The sequence below is a fragment of the Podarcis filfolensis genome (genome assembly GCF_964270895.1).
Source record: "Podarcis filfolensis genome assembly, chromosome: 6".
NCBI classification, from domain to species: domain Eukaryota; kingdom Metazoa; phylum Chordata; class Lepidosauria; order Squamata; family Lacertidae; genus Podarcis; species Podarcis filfolensis.
Window position 1 is genome coordinate 64,898,913 of NC_139609.1, and position 15,832 is coordinate 64,914,744.

General features: G+C 43.7%; 1 protein-coding gene across 1 annotated transcript; it reads left to right on the top strand.

The window, feature by feature from the left end:
- Positions 1-13,466: 13,466 nt before the first annotated feature.
- Positions 13,467-15,393, top strand: LOC310764165 (putative CENPB DNA-binding domain-containing protein 1). The gene is made up of 2 exons (XM_083617610.1): positions 13,467-14,031; positions 14,957-15,393. The coding sequence occupies exons 1-2, from the start codon at positions 13,549-13,551 to the stop codon at positions 15,248-15,250; spliced, it is 777 nt and encodes a 258-aa protein (XP_083473736.1). The 5' UTR covers positions 13,467-13,548; the 3' UTR covers positions 15,251-15,393.
- Positions 15,394-15,832: the final 439 nt, after the last annotated feature.

The window sequence follows — 15,832 nt, forward strand, 5'->3', positions numbered from 1 at the left end:
TACTCTCTATCTGCAGTTGCAACCCTGATTTCTTTTATGCAGGCCCCCAGCACAGGTCCAGATCCCCCAGCTTAATTCTCATCCTTCTTGCATTCCACTTCCCCATGCCTACTCTTCCACACAAACCTGGCTTGATGGTGTTCAGCATCTCATGCCCCCTCCTTTTCCATTGCCCTTTGTCTCCCACCATCCTCCCAGAACGATTTTTGCAGGAGCAGTCCATATACTCTTCTGCTGCCATGGCAAGTCCTCTTAGGAAACTCTAGATAGCACCTCGAGCTCCGATCTGAAAAGGGGATTGTTCATCTGACCAGAACACAGATAATACATATTCAGGGTGGCTCCAATACTCATTCTTAATATTTTATTTATTGGATACCATGCCCTTCCTCTGCAAGTAGACCAGGGCAGCATACAGATATAAAATTTAAAGACCAAAAACATTCTAAAACAGATTAAAATGTTATAAAAACAATTATAAATAAAAACATCTAAACACAGTTATAGTAAAATACAATCTAAAAGCAATTACAAGTAAACATACTTTCATCCAGTGATCCGTATTCTTCAGCCACCAAGTACATGAGTAAGCAGGAATGTTTTTAAGTTCCTGCTGATGGAGACAGGCAAGCCACACTAGGGAGGGCATTCCACAATCAGCAAACCACCACTGAAAAGATCCTGTCATCGGAAAGCAACATGGGAATTTGTATCTCTCCTTCTTCTAGCCAGGCTTCAGGCTTTAAGGAAGGGACTAGCATGATAAGGAAGTGTAATCATTTTCAATGTTTTCTTTAATAACATATTTTGTGGTCCAGTCTACTTTCCAATTTACACACATCGCTCTTGAATTTGTTAAAAACCCAGCTATTTCTTACACCAAGGCCAGAGATGGAAGGCTTCAACATCATTCCAACCTGCTATAACATACATCTACTTTAAGAAAATAAAACATTGCTTGTCCTGTTAAGAATGCAACTTCTCTGGGGAAGGGTATTTTCCCCCAGAGTCACCTCCTGGTCCTCAATTTAGTGTGGCAGGCAGCTTAGCTAGTAGCTTGGCAACAGGGTGACCTTGTGCTCTGTTGGGTTTCAAACGTTTTATTAGCCACACTGGACTCTCTCCATCTTTCTCTGCCCTGCTTCTTATTGCTGAGCCCCTCATTAGTGCAATTAATAAGCCGCTTCTGTCAGGGCAATCAAATGCAGGGCTCTACAGCAGCCAAAGGCTTTGGCAGATCAAGTAGGGGGGATTCCGGGTCGCACAGTGGAATTATAGGGAAGGCTTTCATCTCTCCCTACAGGCCCAAACAGGACTGGAATTGTAGAGCTGGGATTCTCTCAGGTCACGTTTATTTAATGCCACTTTTTTGGTAGAATAAATCAGTCCCCCCCCCCCGTCATTTTGGATAAAGTCACAGGTTCGTTGGAGAACTTGGCAGAACACCCTGATGTTATTAGTGATGGGTTGCACAAAGCCCTATGCAAGATAAAGTCTTGGACTCAGCTTCCCTTTGAGATCTCTCTCTCTCACACACACATGCTCACATACACACTGAATGTGTGCGCAACAGGCCTGCTTTGTTGTGGTTCATACCAGGGCAGGGACTGAAGGTGTCATCAACTCACAGTGCCACACAAGCACATGGGGATGGGCGGAGCACTGAGGAATGATGCACTCAGATGCTGACCTCAGATGCCTCTAAGCCAATAACCCAAATGTGTCCAACTAACTAACCTACCCCTGGGGAACTATGGGCACGCTCAACATCCTACCAGATCCTGGGAGCGTTGTGGCCTGAACTCATTGAGGTTATTTGTTATCTCTTAATTCCAGTGATTCCCCAGAGGAATCCAAAAATAATACAAACTGAACGCAGAAAGAGAGAGAGCGCTAATAAAAAGTTTGGGCTGTTCCGGGTTTGTTCTTTTCCAGAGGCCTTGCAAACACCATTCAGATGTTGTCTCCATGTGTTAATCGGGTAGCCAACAAATGTTGAACTATGACTGCCACCATCCCTGACCATTGGCCATACTGGCAGAGGCTGATGGAATTGTAGTCCAACATAATTTGGATGACACCATGTTGGCTACTCTTGCATTAACTAAATGGAATAGGATGGAGCAGAGCTGAGCCCAGTTGGCCCTGCCTCTGTGCATTAGGTAAGGAGGTGGGGTCAGCAGGATGCATCAGGGGTGGGGATAGCAGACATGCCTCCCTTCCTAGCCTAGCTTAGTTTAGCATAGAGCAGAAATTACTCAAGTAGCTACTCACAGTGGTTCTCAACCTGTGGGTCCCCAGATGTTGTTGGACTACAACTCCCATCATCCTTGAGCTCTGGCCTTGCTAGCTAGGGATGATGGGAGTTGTAGTCCAACAACATCCAGGGACCCACAAGTTGAGAACCGCTAACTGGTATTTGAAAGGTATACTAACCCCATTCCACCCAAATCAGCAAAAGTGCTGGTCTCCCCATTCAAACTGAGGACAATATCTATTTTAAATTGATCCACAAGGATCCATGTATTAAAGAGCATGATGACACAAATTGTACCTCAAATTTTTTGGATGTCACCACACTGGCTGCCTTAAGCAGTTTGGTGAAAATCAGGGAGCAACAACTTTCTCTGCCCGCCCTTTAGAAAAGAGACTCAAGCAACAGTAACTGCCTTTGTGGTATGCTGGTTACAGCATCAATTACTGTGTGATCATGCGAGAGGTAAGGGGGTCACCAACATTTTAGTTCCGTAGGCATATTTGGGTTTTTGAGCAAGTGCCATAGGAAAACCCCTCAGGTTTCTGCTCACTCCAACCCCCGCAAGAGACAGAAAGAGAGAAAGTACATGCACATATACAGACTTCGCTTTTCCAATGGACTATGTAAAAATCAGATCCAGCTGAATCGATCTTAGCCCTGAAAAGCACAATGAGCTGAAAGTGGAAGTGGGAAAGAGCATCAGTCTTGAACTCCTTCCTTCTACTCAAGGGAGAAAAAGGTAATACCTTTACCACCTCATGCGGGGGGGGGGGGAGTTAGTGGACCAGCGGGGGGCGGGGCTCAAAGCCTTCATGGGCACCGGGAGAAGACCTCAAGGATGGCAGGATTAAATAGCTCAGACATAGAAACAAAAGGAGAGATGGAGCAAAACCAGCAGAGATTAACTTAATGTAATAGCAGCATAACCAACTGGTGTGCCTCAATCACATCTAAAGCAGGTGGTAGGAGTGCAATTTAAAGTATCTATTTAAAGGGGTGCATAGATAGCAGTTGACGCTTCCTCATGCCATTGATGCACCTAGTTTTTCTACTGAGTGGAGATGGAAAGTGGCCCACATGCCACTTAAAACTGCAGTGCAGGTGATTAGGAAGATGCTCATTTGAAAACACAGCTCTCCCTTCATTGCGTGTAAGTTGGTCCCAAGTCAACTAGAAAAGAGAAGGCAACAGGGAAATGTGCCTCTCGTGCTGAAAGCTCAGGGTCTCCTGTCACAAGTTATCACAAGTGATCTCCTCCCTAGGATTGATGCACAAGAGACTCTTTATGACCCCATGCTGATTTAAACAGCCTTGTGCATTTCAAAGATTTTTTTCTTATGGAAATAGAGCAATAAAGCATGTGAAGATGTCAAAGACAGGTCTTGGGATAAAGAATAAGTGGACACAACAAGAATTGCATTTAAATACTCCCTAAGAAAACAGTCGGCAATCTGTGCTGAGATCCCCAAATACAACTAAAAGAACTTCAGGAAGTAATTTACAGTTCATTGAAGCAAGAGACTTTTGTCCCTTATTTCTGGATCCAAGTGCTTTTTAAAAAATGACAACTGAAAATATGAAGCCACAAGGCTCCATGGAAGATTGCGTTTTTATTGTAAACTGTCCTGTGATCCTCAAATGAAGGATGGTGTAATGGTTAGAGTGTTGGACTATGACCTGCAAGACCAGGGTTGGAATCCCAACTCAGCATGAAGCTCACTCCGTGACCTTGGGCCAATCACCATCTCTTAGCCTAACCTACCTCACAGGGTTGTGGAGAGGATGAAGCGGAGAAGAGGAGAACCATGTACACCACCTTGAGATCCTTGGAAGATAAAGGTGGCATATAAATGTAATAAATGCAGTGCTTTATTCTTAAAAAAATGTTTAGGGGTACTCTCGTTTTGACTCAAGAAAATAACTATTTTATAGTTCAAATCATGAAAAATAAATACAGTAAATAGACAAAAGTACAAAGATTCACAAAATGTTTAGGGGTATGCGTACCCCACCAGAAAAAATGCACTGAATAAATGTAATAAATAAACTAATAAAAGTTGAGATTGGCCAGTTGTGTGATTTGGTAATTTGAACCAGTACATCATGAAAGTTGAGCTTGAAGATATTGTATCAATACCCTAATCAGTGTCTCAAGGCAACTGACCACAAAGTTTTAAACAGAACTTCAAATTATTATTATTTTTTAAATAGCAACTTTATCAAGTTACACACAAACACCCATAAAAACAAAACAGTGAGTTTATATTATACAAATACACAAGTGCACATTCCTCTCTCTCTCTCTCTCTCTCACACACACACACACACACACACACACACACACACCCTTACATCCACAAAGGGTGACTAGTCTAGAAAGAGGCTAGATGGAATTTACCACATTTTGAGGTACCCTGTGCTTAGATTAATGCATGATCTTCCAGCCTTACTGTTAATATTCTTGTGAAAGAAATGTAAAGTTGTAAGCAGTGCACCTTGCAAACTGGTCTGAACTTGCTGATGTCCGGGAGGGGAAAAGTTAAAGCCCAAAGGCCAACTCGCTACTGCAACTTGTATAATGTTTAGCATTTGGGCAATGAGGAGCAAAGTTTGATCACACTTGGGTGCAGAGGGGAAAGGAGCATCCAGCAAAGGCAGAGAAAATGGAAGATGAGGCAACCCGCTTCTCTTGGGGTCAGTGCTGAGTACTTTGTAATGTAGCTGTCAGACGGTCGTCATCGGTACGAACAGACTCACAGCTTTTGCGTCCAGCTTGTGCCAAGTGTGTGTATCCTATGTTTGGCTGAACTTTGCTCTGGCTTTCAAGTTTGTAAAATAAAATGGCCTTTGAATCCTGTTGCAGCTTTAGGACATTTTTAAACCAAAGGGCCTGACCTTAGCTTAGTACATCCCTGCTGGCTTCCACAGGGATACCCTGTGCCCCAGTTGGAGTACAGCCTGTTACTCAGAGGCCTATGAGGTTCATGTATGCAAAGAAACAACATATCCTTTGACTTTCTGGCATAGAACTTCCCAAACTAGAGTTAGCTTTTTTGGCATGTCCAGACAATGTATCTGTTGATCTGTTATCCTGATTTGTTTTCAGGAAGATTAAATGATGTCGGCTATTTAATGAGCATTCACTCAGATTTGTTCATGTGGAGGCTACACAACATCGCATCAAAGCGGGTGCTATCCTAAGCTTTCCACTGCATTTTTCTTTCACTTCCTTATCACAAAAATCTGATTTCTGGGGAGGTGGGTTTGTTGTGCAAGAGCTCTAAATCAACTTTAATTCCGCAGCCTAAATTTGTTAGTAGGCCATTGAATCCCATTGAATCTGAAGGCATTTTTGACTGAGTACATATTACCCTTTATTCCAGCTCCAGTGCCTTTTATAGTACAGTCGTACCTTGGATCCCAAACGCCTTGCGAGTCAAAGGTTTTGGTTCCCAAACGCTGCAAACCCGGAAGTGAGTGCTGCAGTTTGCAAATGTTCTTTGGAACCCGAATGTCCGACGCAACTTCCGTGGCTTCGATTGGCTGGAGGAGCTTCCTGCAGCCAATCGGAAGCTGCGTCTTGGTTTCCGAATGTTTTGGAAGTCAAAGGGACTTCTGGAATGGATTCTGTTTGACTTCTGAGGTACCACTGTACAGCACAAGCTGCTTTTGGGTAACAGAATGTCTGTTCCACAGCACTGAAAAGAACAAACTGTTAAAATCTATGGTGGCCACTGTAAGCATGAAAAGAGAATCGGCTAGGCATGGCAATTGTGGTTAATCTTGAATCGTTTTGTAAACAGATGAAAGAGGAGATTGGGAGACATTTAATGAATACGAAAATTAGTCAAAGCTTTAATAAGGAAAGACACTCAAAAATATGTAATCACATGATGATGAGGGATGATCCAAAGAGCCAAATGATTTTGATTTGTTCAACATGATGACATTGGGTTGCAACTATAAAGATTGCTGTGATCCTTTGACTGGTGAATAGAAATCACATATGTAATCTAGAAGTGTATAAAAAATATTGTTTTGGCTGTGGTTCTTTGCAGTCTCCTGTCTATTTTTGAGGCTGTCCCTACACACATTTGTATTTCAGTAAAGGCCTATATTTTCACTTGGAGCCTGCATTTTATTTCTTTTGGGTTTTTGTGAGGGTAACCTCCAGTTTAGGAACCCTCTTTTAAATTTATCCAACACAGCATCTCCCACTGAGGGCAACAGGTTAGTTTAGGGGCTACCTGGTGGACTGTGTGGCAAACATAGCCGTGATCTGGAACAGAAAGGAATAGCCAGGGCTCAGAAGTAATGGCTATGGATGCTGCCAGAGCTGTCCTCCAGTATTTGCTGCCTGAGGCAACTGCCTCATTCTGCTAATGATGGGGTCAGCCATAGATCTCAAGATATTAAGGGGATTTAGGGAACCACATGCACTAAAAATGTATACATTGTTCATGGACTATCAGAATGAGTGTATATTCTGATCTGGCAGTCAACATATTTTAATATTGCTTCTGTTTAAGCCGTTCTGTTCAGGCTTTTAATACTCTATTTTTAAGTGAATTGAATTTTTATTGTTGTAAATTGCCTTTCTTATATAAATGCACAAATGTTTCAAAACTCTCTCCCCACAAATGAAACTTCATGTACATGTCACTGGATCACTCTTCTTGTAATACCACGGATTGATGTATAGCTTAGAAAATTATTTCTTTGTTCTAAACACCTAAATTGCCTCTGCTTCCTCTTCATGTAACATGATGTTGGAAACACAGAACATTATAGAGCTGTTTTTAACCTTGTTTTTAAATATTAGTTTTCTTTCCTCATTGACCTACATATATCTGAAAAAAATAGAAATGAGCAATCATTTTTCATGATGAAGCTTATTGGACTGGATGAAGCTTATTGCTCTATGAAATCGCTTCCACCTCTAGGACTTTTCCTTCCCTTCTGCCACCCCAAATATGTTGTGGGGGTCCTCCAACCCTCTGGAGAAGAATTTGGGGCACGGGAGGCCATTGGCGAGAGAAGAAGTAGCAGAAATCCTGTTGCACAGGCAAAAGGCCTTGCACTAATAGGATGATGTTGTTGTATATAACCCATGAATTCTGCTGGTTTTTAGAGGGGAAAAATGGTGGTGGTACATATGTTTAAATATGATAAAATGGGGGGGGGGGTTATGACCCTTGGTCAATCCTTGGGTTGTTAAATGTGTCTAAGTGGTGTTATTTGGCATTGTTACTTCAATTATATATTTATGTATTGTTTCAAGAGTGATGCACGATTTTTGAATTATTTTACCTTTATCTGTAGATTTTGAGACTGCAGTTCTCATTTTCATTCAGTCAGGATTGTGGGTTATATTTGTTTACACAAAGTAGATACACTGAAATTTATGGCCATGACTACCTTAGGTCCATTAATTTCAATGGGTCTACTCTGAGTAAAGGTTAGCTGTTTGTGTTTCTGCTTTGTGGTTCCTTGAGGGGAGCCTTTTGATCTTGGTTTTCTGAAATTTACTTCAGCTCTTGACCTGCACACTGGGCTAAATGTTAAATTGTACCTAATTTATTTCTTGTAAAACCCAATATGGGAAGATCATTATTTTTTCTTTATTTCATACTCCCTGAGAGGCATATTTCCCAAAAAAGATAACTACATTGCTCAAATTATTCTGTTTGCCAACCACTATTAATCTCTTTCACCAAACAACTCTTATTTAAGTTTGAAGAGGTAGAAGCATACTAAATCTCTTGTTGTAATTAATAACAGCACAAGCACAACTTATGCAAGTTTTGTACATGTAGCCAATTTCATTTTAGAAGATATTCTTCTAAAGATGCAAATCCTTTCTCACAGCTTCAGGGCACACAGCTGTGCTAGAATGGCTCAGAGATTAAGATCTAGAAGTCACTGGATACACTGCGCACAATCCCATCAATTTGATAATAGTTTCTTCCTGAGCAATACTTGGCTACTTACACAACACTTGCCCTCTCTGTGCATTGCAGGTCACTTTTCCCATGGGGCCTCCACAAACTGAACGCCCTATACGTTTTGTGATGTACAGATCTCATGGTTGAAGCCCATACACATTTGCAATGTATATTTGGGGCTCTATGTAAATGTGATGTTTTAACATGTGGACATTGTGGGGGTGGGGGTGGGGTGGCTATCCCATCAGAGAGCTACCACAGAAGTTCAGGGTTTAGGACTCCCTCCCTGCATTTCAGGGGGAGTTTGTTTTGTCCTTAGGGCTTGACAAATATGCCTAGGTGCCGGACCACAAGAGGTGCAGCTTGTTACAAAATGGTCTGGCCTTAGGTAGGAAGGAGACTACCCCAGAATGCAACTGCTTTGGTCTGATTCATAGCAGGATATGGGATAGTGGAGCCAGAAATTTTAAGTGGGCAGAGTGAAGCTCTGCAAAGCACGCTCAGGAGCCTTCTAATTTGGAGCTGCCATTACATGAGGTTGGCTGGTTTTCTTTTTCGTGTACCTCTTGGTTCAGCTCAGAATTGAGAAAAGCATTTTAAATCCTTTGCCCTAGAGGAGGTGACTTACCAAGGTGTGCTGGCTTGGTTACTGCATTTTTATGTAAATCTTCCTGCAGGCAGCTGCTTCTGCTGTCCTGGGGTCTGCTGGGACATAACAAGAACCAAAGAAGAGCCCTGTTGAATCAGACTAGAGGACTATCTAGTGCAGCATCCTTTCTCCCACCATGGCTCAACAGGTGCCTATGGGAACCCACAAGCAGGACATGAGCAAAGTAGCACCTCTGGCTGTTGTTTTCCGTGTGTGTGGCAAGAAACAATAGTGACTTATCTCAAAGAGCTTAGATTTCGGTTATCTCCAGGATCAGAGGCAGCTTGTCTCCGAATACCAGCTGATGAAGGAGATCTCAAAGGAGTTGTGCCACTCAGGGGCAGGAGGATAAGACTTACAGCAAGGTTTAAATGTGTATTCTATTGTAAACACACACACCACAAAACCTGTGCCTTTTTAAAGCATGTGCTGTGCCTACTTATTATTTCACTGATAGCAACTATAGCAATAGAATCAATACAAGTCAAAGCAGTTCATCAGCAAATACACACTGAAAGGGAGTGGAGAAAAATCTACCCCTCTTACCACCTTGATTGTGAATTTGACTGGGTGTTCAATGAAGTTGTGAGATAATTAAGCTATGTTAAGCGGTCTTGAACGTGCACACTAGCGTTTCTTTACTTATTTATTACATTTATATCTCACCTTTCCTTCAAGGCTGCTCAAGGTGGCATACACAGTTCTCCCCCTGCACATGTTATCCTCATAACAACCCTGTAAGGTAGTTTAGGCTGAGAGACAGTGCCTGGTCCAAAGTGAGCTTCATGGCTGAGTAGAGATTTGAACCCCGGTTTCCCCAATGCTCTTACCAACTGCACTGCCTCCGGCTGAATCAAAACATGTTTGATAAAATTTGTTCTAGTTTTTTGCAGCAAGTAACCACTATTTTACAGAGACGTTGCTGTGTGGCAGTTTTCCAGATTCACTTTGTGCGTGGTGTTTGCTACAGGTGTTGGGGGTCGATTTTATCGGGGGAGGGAAGGGAGACAGCAGTCCCCTCCCTGTCAAGCAAGAGAAGCTTTGCAGGCATTTCAAATGAGCTGACATTCTTCTACCAATTCACTTGTTAGCAGGTGCAACGGTGAGGAATGGGCAAATCACTTTGCTGAAGTGGGAAATGGAACAGCAGTACACTATTTAATCCCAGCTGTGGTGGAGGCAAGCTTTGTCAGCATCTCCTGCATGAAGCTCCAAGGTGGGAATCAAATCCAAGACCAGGTGGCAACCTTCTCTCTCACCAGCAAGAACCTACGGTAGGTGCACTGAATGAGCCCTGGCAGAGCAGCAGTGGGCTTTGGTGTCTCAAATTTCAACGGTGCCCTGTGCAACACCAAAATTTGGTGCCCCCACCTCTCGCCTTCCATTTTACATTACAGTTGTGAGGCCCCGTGCGCAGTGCAACTGAACTGGTCACGCTCCCCTAAATCTGCCTATGGGCAGAGGATCCTCAATGATCCGTAGCAGATTGTGGATGGCGGCAGTTTCAGTGCCCTATCATGCCAACATGATTTGAGAAGAAGGTGGTTCAGAAAGAGCTGCTGCTTTGCCTTTAGGCTTTCTGAAGCGTTAAGAAGCATCTATGCCTTTTCTAATTCCAGTGCTGAGATTAATGTCCTCATCCTCAGGCCCTTGCACACAGAGGTAGGCTGTCTGCACAGAAGGGCACGCAAAGATCTCTGGGTTCTCACGCGTGGAACAAATTCATGCTGGGTTGGGTAGGCCCAGGAGGTACAGCCCATTTTGAAAGTTCAAAAAGTCTCAGAAACCTGATTGTTTTCAGAACCTCTCCAGGTCATCAAGACCGCCAGGTTAAACCCTGTTGCTTAGCCTTCTAATGCCATCTACTGGTGGTTCCAAGAGAAATCAAAGAAGTTCATGTCAGCAACTGCCATACACTCTCAAGGCCACTTTGCATGCTATATTTTTATGACTAATACTAATACCACATTGCAAAATATTGCAATAGAAGGTTTGATACACACTGCTACTCACCAGCAACATTATGGGAGGTGGTTCAGTTGTGGCCATGTCTATCTCACAGAGTACAATACACTTTTTTGTGTTTATTTCATTCATATACCACACTTACCTTCCAATGAATGTAACTAGTCACAATAGTCCTGTATCAGGAAAATGTGGTGTTGGGAGGAACATTCAAGTAAATGCTTCAGGAGCAAAGCTTGCTGTTATCCAGAATGTGTGTAATTCTGAAATGTCCCATGAACTGTAAGGGCTGGTTCACATAACACATTTTCCAGATGCAGTACAGGCTTTCCCCTAGAAAAATAACCTTCCTTATGCATTCAGTGAGAAACTGCAGCTACATGTTGCAGTCTGTAGTTCTGAGTTCAAGATTCCAGCCATTCTGTTCTTCTAGGCTTGCCATACGTCAGGAAAATTCCTGACGTCCTGGTTTTTGGGTGTAAAAATGGGGTCAGGGGAATTTTGCCAAATTTTTGTCAGGAATTTTACTTTTGAAATATGGCAACCCTAGAATCTTCCCTTACAACAGGCTGCATTGAGTATAATCAGTACTCACTGAACTATTTTAGAAGGCCCAACTTCCAAAGAGGATTTTTTAAATAAATGCTTTTTGCACTTCTGCAAAACCTTCCGTTTTCCCCAAGCCTGTTGATACTTCAACCTTGTTTATAGGTCATGCTGTTGCCATACTCAATGGCAATCACAGCCTAAAGGAAATGCAAATCTCCATATCCGATTTTGCAAGCCATGAGTTGGTTGGGAAGTGATTCATGTGCCCGTCTCAATAAAATCTAGAGAGATGTCATTGGAGTGAGTAAATGTGCATTCTGTACTTGACCTCCTTTGTAATGTTTTGCTTTAAAATCTTTAAGATAATATTTTAGTTTCCTGTTACAGTGGTGCCCCGCGAGACGAATGCCTCGTAAGATGAAAAACTCGCTAGACGAAAGAGTTTTTCGTTTTTCGATGTGCTTCGCTAGACAAATTTCCCTATGGGCTTGCTTCGCAAGACGAAAACGTCTTGCAAGTTTGTTTCCTTTTTTGTAAAACCGTTAATACCCAGCGTGCATTGCTTGAAGAGGTGCAGTTGCGACTTGAACTTCGAGGAGCAACACATAGCATGCGGTGTGGTAGCCTTTTTTGAGGTTTTTGAGGACTTTGCTGATTTTTGAAGCTTTTCCAAAACTTCTTTTGCATCCATTTGGTAAGTTAAACTTTTAAAACTTTTTTGGGGTTTTTTGGATTTTGGGTTGGGGTGTTTGGAATTCAAGGACTTGGTGTTGGGGAGAGGTTTGCAAGAATCTGGGAGCTTGTGTGGTTTTTTTTCTGCATTTTTATGATTTTCTGTGACCATTGGGCCATGTGGTTTTTTTTAAAAAAAATTCTGGGTTTGAATTTCTGTGTGGTGGGTGGCTGGGGGAACAGTTGGGGAGAGGTTTGCAAGAATCTGGGAGCTTGTGTGGGTTTTTTTTGAATTTTTATGATTTTCTGTGACCATTGGGCCATGTGGTTTTTTTAAAAAAAAATTCTGGGTTTGAATTTCTGTGTGGTGGGTGGCTGGGGGAACAATTGAGGAGGGGTTTGCAAGAATCTGGGAGCTTGTGTGGTTTTTTTTTAATTTTTATGATTTTCTGTGACCATTGGGCCATGTGGTTTTTTTAAAAAAAAATTCTGGGTTTGAATTTCTGTGTTGTGGGTGGCTGGGGGAACAGTTGGGGAGAGGTTTGCAAGAATCTGGGAGCTTGTGTGGGTTTTTTTTTTAAATTTTTATGATTTTCTGTGACCATTGGGCCATGTGGTTTTTTTAAAAAAAAATAATCTGGGTTTGAATTTCTGTGTGGTGGGTGGCTGGGGGAACAGTTGAGGAGGGGTTTGCAAGAATCTGGGAGCTTGTGTGGTTTTTTTTTAATTTTTATGATTTTCTGTGACCATTGGGCCATGTGGTGTTTTTTTTAAATTTTTCTAGATTTGAATTTCTGTGTGGTGGGTGGCTGGGGGAACAGTTGGGGAGAGGTTTGCAGGAATCTGGGAGCTTGTGTGGTTTTTTCCTGCATTTTTATGATTTTCTGTGACCATTCGGCCATGTGGTTTTTTTAAAAAAAAATTCTGGGTTTGAATTTCTGTGTGGTGGGTGGCTGGGGGAACAGTTGGGGAGAGGTTTGCAAGAATCTGGGAGCTTGTGTGGATTTTTTTCTGCATTTTTATGATTTTCTGTGACCATTGGGCCATGTTGTTTTTTCAAAAAATTTTCTGGGTTTGAATTTCTGTGCGGTGGGTGGCTGGGGGAACAGTTGGGGAGGGGTTTGCAACAGTTGGGGAGGGGCTGGGGGAACAGTTGGGGAGGGGTTTGCAACAGTTGGGGAGGGGTTTGCAATTTCTGTGTGGTGGGTGGGTGGCTGGGGGAACAGTTGAGGTTTTTGAAGACTTTAGTGATTTTTAAAGCTTTTCCAAAACTTCTTTTGCAGCCATTTGAGGATGTTGAAGACTTTGGTGATTTGCAGCCATTTTGTAAGTTAGACTTTTAAAACTTTTTTTGGGGGGGTTGGATTTTGGGTTGGGGTGTTTGGAATTCTAGGACTTGGTTCTGTGTTTGATTTTCTGTGTGGTGGGTGGCTGGGTGCTTTTGAATTTTTTGGAAGTGAAGCACTGATTTTTTTTTTCTTTTTCTGAGTTTACGAAGGAGCTGTGCTGCCATGGGACCCAAGAAGACTGCTGCTGCAGAGGCCGGCGAGAGGAAGAAGGAGAAGGTGATGCTGGAAATGAAGAAGGAGATCATCCGGAAGCACGACGGTGGAATGCGTGTGACAGACCTCGCCAGGGAGTACGGCAGGAATCCATCAACCATCGGGACCATCCTGAAGATGAGGGAGAAGATCCTTGCGATGGATGCAGCCAAGGGAGTCACCAGGATCATGAAGAACCGCCCAGCTGTTCTGGAGGAGGTCGAGAAGTTGCTGCTCATCTGGTTAGAAGAGAAGCAGCGTGCAGGGGACACAGTGACTGAGGCCGTCATTTGCGAGAAGGCCAAGGCCTTGCACGCAGACCTCGTCCGGGGACAGCCAGGAACCTCAGGCGAGCCAGAAGTCTTCAAGGCAAGCAGAGGTTGGTTTGACCGGTTCAAGACAAGATCTGGAATCCACAGCGTGGTCAGGCAGGGAGAGGCTGCCAGTTCTGATGTTCCTGCGGCTGAAGACTTTGCAGCGGAGTTCCTGGAGGTTGTGAAGACGGAGGGCTACGTTCCACAGCAGGTCTTCAACTGCGACGAGACCAGGCTGTTTTGGAAGAGGATGCCCAAAAGGACTTTCATCACTCAGGAGGAGGCCAAGTTACCTGGCCACAAGCCCATGAAGGACCGTCTGACCCTGCTCTTCTGTGCCAACGCAAGCAGCGACCTGAAGATCAAGCCCCTGCTGGTGTACCACTCGGAGAACCCACGGGCCTTCAAGAAACACAAGGTTGACAAGGAGCAGCTAAGTGTCATGTGGCGATCCAACAGCAAGGCTTGGGTCACACGTGTGCTGTTTGTGGACTGGGTCAATCTTGCTTTTGGCCCTGCTGTCAAACAGTACCTGCTGGACAACGACCTGCCACTGAAGGCTTTGCTTCTGATGGACAATGCTCCTGCTCATCCTAAAGGCCTTGAGGAGGACTTGTTGGAGGAGTTCAGCTTCATCAACATCATGTTCCTGCCACCTAACACCACGCCACTGCTCCAGCCGATGGATCAGCAGGTCATCGCCAATTTCAAAAAAACTCTACACCAAGGAGCTTTTCAGGCGATGCTTCGAGGTGACTGATTGCATCACCATCACCCTGCGGGAATTCTGGAAGGACCACTTCGACATCGTCACCTGCTTGAAGATGATCACCACGGCCTGGAACGGGATCAGCCAGAGAAATTTGAATTGCGCTTGGCGCAGCCTGTGGCCAGACTGTGTGGCACCAAGTGACTCTGATGCACCAGAGTCAACAGTGGTGCAGGACATTGTTGCCTTGGGGAGGACCATGGGCCTGGAGGTCACAGAGGAGGACGTCAGCGAGCTGGTGGAGGAGCACGACCACGAGCTGACCACCCAAGAGCTGGTCGAACTGCAGGCAGAGGCTGCGCAGGAGCAGGCCTCGCTGGAAGAGGAGGAAGCAACTGAGGAACGGCTGTCCTCCAAAGAACTGAGGGACATTTGCCAGAAGTGGAAGGATGTGCAGGCTTTTGCAGAGCGGCACCACCCTGACAAGGACCTGGCACATGACCTTGGGAACACTTATGATATGAGGGTCATGTCGCCCTTCAGGGAGGTGCTGAAAAGGCAGGTGAAGCAGCAGACCATGGACAGGTTCTTCAGCAAGAAGCAAAGAGTGGAAGAGGAACCTTCTTCGAGTGGTCCCCCAGAGTCTTAGAAAATGTACAGTACACTTTGTTGATTTTTAAATGTTTTTCTGTCATGTTTAGAAACTTAATTTATTTTTCCTTCAATTTTTGAACTGCTCTTTACAGTATGTGTGACTTTAAAGAGCAGTTAATAAACTCTTGTTGTACGAAATTTGGCTTTGTTTGGACTTTTTTTGACCATAGGAACGCATTAATTGAATTTCAATGCATTCCTATGGGATTTCGTGCTTCGCAAGACGAAAAATTCGCTAGACGAAAAAACTCGCAGAACGAATTAATTTCGTCTTGTGAGGCACCACTGTAGTTATGCTGCTTTGAATATATCCTTTATATTTGACTTTCTTCTTTAATGTTTTATTCTAGATTGCTTTAGAATAATATTTGAAAGGACCCCAAGGTTCAGCTAGTCCAACTCCCGGAAATACAAGAATTATGCTCTCTGTTTAATGTTGTAATGTAGCTGTCAGGGAACTGCCATCGGAACTAGCGGAGGAGGCGAGGCTCCACAGTGATGCTGGAGAGGGGCCAAGCAGGGAGAGAGGCAGGTCTCCGGCTGGGGAAGAAAATCAGCGCAACACCAGGGATAGAGG

Bases quoted from the DNA above. Each gene is read 5' to 3' on its own strand.
- LOC310764165 (XM_083617610.1), top strand. From the start codon at position 13,549: ATGGGACCCAAGAAGACTGCTGCTGCAGAGGCCGGCGAGAGGAAGAAG. The intron at 14,032-14,956 runs GTTCCTGCGGCT...CTGCAGGCAGAG, and splicing joins GAGAGGCTGCCAGTTCTGAT to GCTGCGCAGGAGCAGGCCTC.